The sequence below is a fragment of the Podarcis cretensis genome (genome assembly GCF_951804945.1).
Source record: "Podarcis cretensis genome assembly, chromosome: 4".
In the NCBI taxonomy this organism is placed as follows: Eukaryota; Metazoa; Chordata; class Lepidosauria; order Squamata; family Lacertidae; genus Podarcis; species Podarcis cretensis.
The window spans coordinates 58,238,690-58,245,389 of NC_137173.1; the positions used below are offsets into that span (position 1 = coordinate 58,238,690).

The 6,700-nt window shown below is 44.2% G+C and overlaps 1 protein-coding gene across 1 annotated transcript in view; it reads right to left on the bottom strand.

Moving 5' to 3' along the window:
• Nucleotides 1-6,700, bottom strand: part of ICOSLG (inducible T cell costimulator ligand) — a 19,797-nt gene extending 13,097 nt beyond the window's left edge. Inside the window, exons 1-4 of the mRNA XM_079974534.1 lie at nt 6,231-6,700; nt 2,694-2,731; nt 1,646-2,005; nt 665-931 (exon numbers count right to left, since the gene is read on the bottom strand). Coding sequence (XP_079830660.1) covers nt 665-931; nt 1,646-2,005; nt 2,694-2,731; nt 6,231-6,244 — 679 coding nt within the window. The 5' untranslated portion in view covers nt 6,245-6,700. The remainder of the gene's footprint in view (nt 1-664; nt 932-1,645; nt 2,006-2,693; nt 2,732-6,230) is intronic.

Genomic DNA, 6,700 nt, shown 5'->3' on the forward strand with positions numbered 1-6,700 from the left:
TTAAGTGTTTTTATGCTTTACAACACATGCACAAAAACTGAATTTTATTAAAATACAATGAAACTTAAGAATCACCTTTTAGCAAAAGGAACTTTTATCCTAATAATTTGCACACTGCATGTAAAAGGATGGAAAACTTTGGTCATAACCCAGAGACTTTCCTTAAGCATATCTAAGTCAATAGGTTACATACACTCCCAGCTCCCATTTCCCTCAAGGTCAGCCAGATAACAGACTTCACAACTGCTGAGTTTTAAAAACGGCATTCCAGCTAGCAGAATTGAAACAAAAGTTGTTATGATTTAAGGTAGGTCTGTTTAATAGCAAAGATGCAGCAGGAGTAGGTGGGCCAAATGTCACCTTCTGATATGAGCTAACCTGCCAATAATTTATTCGAAGGCTTTAAGTAGCCTGCCCTGGAACCTATATGGTTTCTTATTGCATCTGAATTTAAATTTGAAGCTTTCGTCTCTATTTAAGAGGCCAAAGGCTTTTGTTCTAGCTGACAAATGATCAGAAAGTCAAGTTTTTTTGGGTTCTGGACATGAATTACACTGTAGTTGTTGTTTTTTTAGCTTACTTGACAAATTTGTTCTTCACTATAAATATTTCACCATGCATGAAAAATATTTGAGAGGAGATAAAATGAAGAACATCAACTTACTGCTGGCAGTTAGATTTTGGTGCAGCTGCTCATTCTCAATTGTACACTCTAACTTGATAGCAGTAGCTGCTTTAACTGTTAACGTACTGAAAACACTGATCGTCCCGTCAGGCGCTCTAGTATACTGTTGAGTTGAGTTCAAGAGGCTGGTGTCAGTATGATTTACCCAGTAAACTTTTGGTTGTGGGTACCCGTGGCTAGAAGTGCAATTAAATGTCGTTTCTTCTCCAGATAGCATGTGGGTTAGAACTGGTGCACTGTAATTTGCTGGGGGGGGAAAGTAAGGGTGACATATTTTAACACAGTCTGGAGCTGTTGTCACTATAAAAGGCTGAGAGAAGGATTTTCAGTCCTCGGATTACACTAACACATGCAGTGGGAGTAGGGTCCTGTTTGCACACACAAGTAACTTGTACTGCCAGGTTGATGCCTGTTGAACCAGAAATATTGGAAGTAGCGTTGTAGTATAGACTGTGACCTCATGGGTTGTTGGGGTGAATGAGGTTTCAGTCTACACACCTTCAGCTCTTCTCTGCGAAAAGCTCTCCATGAACAGGAGGGGTGCTGACACAGCAGTGCCAGGGGAAAGGCCCTACTTCCATGGTAGAGCATCTGCTTTGCAGCATGCAGAAGGTCCTAGGCATCTCCAAGGTAGGGTTGTGACAGATTCCTATTTGAAACCCTGGAGAGCTGCTGCCAGCCAGTGTAGGCAGCACTGAGCTAGATGGACCAAGGCAGTTTCCTATGACCCTTGCTCAGGGAGCCATGCAGAGTGGGAGAAAAAGGACATGGCAATGGACTGGATTGCCCCTGGTGTGCCAAGCACATTTTCTTGTTTAAAACACCATTGCTCCTCCGTTCCCCGTGTTAACTCAGAAACACACTTGAACACGCCTTTCTTCTATGGCACTCTCTGACGTACACAAAGTTTGGCAAAAGAACAGGAATTTATCACTGATGGTTTATAAACATTTGCTTTACCTGCCACTTTGAGGTTTGTTTTTACTTCTCTATGTACTTCAAATTTTCGTTCTTCATTCTTCTTCAATACCACACAGGTATATGTGAACTCATCTTTAGGACTGATCCTTAACAGTTGCAGAGTAAATTTGCCCTCCTTCAGTTCCTCCTTAAACCGAGTCCTATCTCTGAAGTCTGCACACTGGTTTTTCTCGCGGTATGAAGTCAGATCTTCATCAGAATCATAGGTTTCTACAAAGCACGTTATTTCCCCTTCTTTTCGCCATGTTACTCGAAAGTTATTTAAGATGAACGTGCCATTTAACTCATCGCATCTCAGTTCAACAGTACTTCCTATTATGCCAGTGACAGATATGTTAGCTATAAAGACAAAATGGGAAATTAAACACATGCTTTTTACGAATGTCTCCTTAAAATCCAGTTTTACTGGGGCCACATTTCTTTTCATTCCCACTGGAGAGAATAACTTAATTCACTAGTTTGAGTTCACTTGATGTTATACACTCTAATGGAAAGGTGACCATGGCCTAATGGGGAACGCCCTCATGGCATCTACTTCTCTTTATTATTACTGATTTCTTGTTGATTACCTTCTACCTATGTCATAGCAACTGAGTCCAAGTGAAACTTAACTGAATCTCAGGGTCTTCTCAGACTCTTCTCCAAGAGTCCATGGCCACATCTTCCATGCCACAAGGCATTGAACAGATACAGCTCTTCCTAACATGCAAATATGGCAATGCGTATGTTGATTATCTTCCAGCAGTGCACATACTAAAGACACAGAACCTCTCTGAGGGGGAAACATCAACAGGAGATTCTAGCATGGCAGCTCTCCTGGGTAAGAGAAAGCGTTATGAGAATTGTATTAAGACTATGATTATTACCTGAAATGTTAATTTAGTTATCTGTATATTTTAAAGTGGCTTTGCATTTCTGCAGTCCACCCTGAACTTTAGGGAAAGACAGGACAGATCATCCGCATTATCAGCATATTTAAAGGTTTGCTTTATATTTGAGCATAGCAAACAATGCATTCATAACTTACCAGCTGTCTGAACCCAAAGGAACATCATAAATCCAAAGCTGAAACAAAATAAAAACAGATTATGAGGCAAGAATTTTATAAACTACAGTGGTACCTCTAGATATGAATGGGATCTGTTCCGGAGCCCCGTTCGCATCTGGAAGCAAACGTAACTAGTGATGGCACGTCTGTGCGCGTCGCTTTTCGTCGCTTCTGTGCATGACGTCATTTTGAGCGTCTGCGCATGCGCAAGTGGCGAACCCCAGAAGTAACACACTCTGTTACTTCTGGGTTGCCGCGGAGCGCAACTCGAATGCGCTCAACTCGAAGCATATTCAACCCGAGGTATGACTGTACTAAATACATTTTCAGAATTTGTAAGACACAACTAAACAACAAATATTGATACAAAGACTGTATAATAGCAACTTTAGAATTTTTCTCTGCAGTCCTCACAGGTATTCCCATATTATTTCAGAATTTCTTCTTTTTGTACACAACAACCCAATAACTGTGATGGAAATTTGTTTTATGTTACTCTAAAGGATAGGACCAGAACCAAAAGGTTCAAGTTACAAGAAAAGGAATGCTAACTGAACATCAGCAAGGATTCTCTGTTGGTATGAGCTGTTGGGACAGTGGAACAGGCTGCTTAGATGGTGAAAGACTCCTTTGTACTTTTTTTCTTTTGGCACATTTGCTAGTGCCTGGGGGATGAACTAGACAACATTTTGACTTCCCTTCCAACTGTATGAATCTAATAAGGCAGATCAATATTTTTATCTCTGTGTTGCTTATAGGAAAGGCCTGAAGCCAGGAGATTGTGGCTCTCTTCAGTTCAGACCATGGTTTCACTTCAGTCCAGACTATGTTTTGAATCATTACACCAACTCTCATGTGTGCTTGTGCTTTTGTGACTGTATTTATATTTATTAATTTGCTGTCCTTGAAGCAGGGGCAGAGGAAGGGGGTGGTCCACCCCGGGTGTCATTATTGGGGGGGGGGGTGACATTCGGCATGCCACCTGCCTGCAACCCCCAAGCCTACCCCAAGCCGTCGGGGGAAGGGGCGGAGCTGCACTGCCTTGCCGACGGCCTTCCCCTTTCCCCCCTTTGTTTTTGACAGCTTGGGGGAGGCTTGGGAGTCATGGGCAGATGGTGAGCCGTTCCCCCCCCCCCGCTCCCGGGCTGCTTCCTGGGGGGAGGGAAGCCTCCCTTGAGCTGTCAAAGAAAGAGGGAAGGGAGGAAGGCTGTTGGCAAAGCGGTGCAGCTCCCCCCCCCCCCCCGCCCAGGAAGCAGCCCGCCATGGGCGGCTCACCCCCTGGGATGCTCGCCGCGGCACACACACCCCCCGCCTTGGACGCCCTGGGTGCACAACATGTATGCCGCTCTGGGTGCTGGAGCAGCTAGCTCCGCCTACGACTTGAAGGTTCGGGGGGAGAAATTAATCCATTTTAGAACCAATGCTTTTTGTGTGATTTTACTCACTGGTATGGAGCAGCATCACCTCTATTCCTTGCTGCCCATGGCACTTTTAATATATGAATGCTGGAACCTCGTTTTTTAACATGTGACACAGACCTATATACATAGCAGTATTAATAGATCTAGCTACAGGTTGGTAGCTGTGTTGGTCTGCCGCAGTTGAAACAAAATTTAAAAAATTCCTCCCAGTAGCACCTTAGAGACCAACTAAGTTTGTTACTGGTATGAGCTTTTGTGTGCATGCACAGATTCTTCAGTATTAATAGATGTGCCTGCTAAACTTCATTCAAAATAAGCCTACTATCAAAATAGCTCCATCTTTTTCATTACAAATGAGGCAATAGTCCTTATATCCCAGCATTGTGGAAGACTCTGCCAATAGAGATTCAGTAATTGACTTCTGTTTCAACTTTTAAATGCCTGATGGAAACTTTTCTATGCAGGCAATTAAGAATACACCTTTCCACAATGGTTAATTGATGTCTCACGTTCATCTTTTTTTAAAAAAATTACCACTTTGATATATTTTATGAAATAGTTGTACAGATTTATTTTTTTAAAATAAAATAACTAACTATCCAGGGTGCCTTTCCCTGGGGGTTACACACCTCAATCCCTGACAGACAATTAGTCATGTGGGGAGCTGCAGTCAACCAATTCACACCAACTCAAGTCAATCAGTATCAAAAACATCCCTGCCATAGCTACAATGAAGTACAGTGGTAGCTCGGATTAAGTACTTAATTCGTTCCGGAGGTCTGTACTTAACCTGAAACTGTTCTTAACCTGAAGCACCGCTTTAGCTAATGGGGCCTCCTGCTGCTGCTGCGCCGCTGGACCACAATTTCTGTTCTCATCCTGAAGCAAAGTTCTTAACCTGAAGCACTATTTCTGGGTTAGCGGAGTCTGTAACCTGAAGCATATGTAACCTGAAGCGTATGCAACCCGAGGTACCACTGTATAGATTATTGTTAGTGTGTGATCCTAAACATTTGTTTCAGCATTGTGATGCTGGGACAATGCTGTTGCAAAATTAATGTGTCCAGAAGCATATGTTAAGCAGATTTAGCCAAGAAAGCACCACCCTAAGCACTTATTTTGCCAAGATAATCAAGATTATTCAATTGTTTCTAACACGATTGCATTATATTTATTTGAAGCAATGGTTCTGAATCAGGAAGTATACCTGCTCTTTCACAAACAATGGTGAGGAACAGCTGGTTTCCAACCACTGAGAAATAAAAGCCTTCAGAATTTGTTTCAAAGTGTTTGTTTACTCAATTCATGTTCTATTTATTCCTGTCTCATTCTCTTGGTACTCAGGTTTGCTTGTGTTGTGGTTAGTTTCACTAACCACTTCCATAACACTGGGCTAACACCGCCAGAGTGTTTTGAGTCACAAATTCAATTGTGACGTTTCTATTTGTCACCTTTCAAAACTTACAAAGAAGAATCCCAACAAGCTAACTGTAACTATATTACAAAAACGCCATAGTATCAATAAAGATGAGCCATTTGTGTTATGTTTTTCAGTTGTTTAAGCTGATAGTTGAGCAGGACCCGTCTCTCAAAAAAAAGCCTGGCTTACAAAAATCAGTTCTGTCTACTAGCATATCAGCTTTATTTCCCTGTCCTGACTAGCAGCCATTCAATACAAATATCCAGAAAGTAATGTTAACATGCCTTTACTTTTGGTTGCATTACTCTTGATGCGTTTGCTACCCTAGGCTCCTTCGAGACGAAAACAATTTAATCAATAAAGCCTGGATCACCCCAGCTTGCACTAGGGTTGTTTCCATCCAATTTAGTAATACTTAAGTTTCAGCAAAGGTGCCTGATTGCTGTTAAAAAGCATATCAATGCAAGCAACATTTTAATAATAACAATAGCAGCAGCAGCGATCCGCATACAAAATAGCGCAACATCCAAGTGTAGGAAATCGCCTCGGCGTTTAAATATCGTATGCAAGCAAATTTATTCCACCTGGCCTGCAAGCAAAGCAACAACTAGCTGAGAGAGAAGCTCCAAGAAGGAGCGTGCAAAGTGCGAGACTTTGCTTAGAGACTCCACTCACCTTTTCGGCACCATCGTGGCGGCGGCGGCGGCGGCGGCGGCCTCAGCTGCAAAGTGCGCGAGGGCAACTAAACCCGCCGGCGGGGCGCCCCTCGCGCCGCCATCTCCGGACCCCGAAATTCCCCCGCGGAGACGCCTTGCAGCCGCAAATGGAGAGCCGGTGGTGGTGGCGCGCTGCGGCTGGCCGCCTACGCCTCCCGAGGGGCGCGGCACAGTGGCTCTCCGGAGCAGCCGCTTCCTTGAGGAAACTCCCGGCCGCAAAGCTCGCGCCGCAGCTCGCCGAGGCTTCTCCCTCCCGCGGAGGGAAAGGAAGGGAAGAAAGCGGGGATTCCCGAGGCCTGGCACCCAGGCGGAGGCGCCTCCGTCCCTCTCGCCCGCTTGAAATAGGCGCTCAGGCGGCGCGTGACGTGCCGTGACGCCGCGCCTTCCTATACTACTACTGTGGGCGCGCCATTGGCTCAGCCTTGAGGC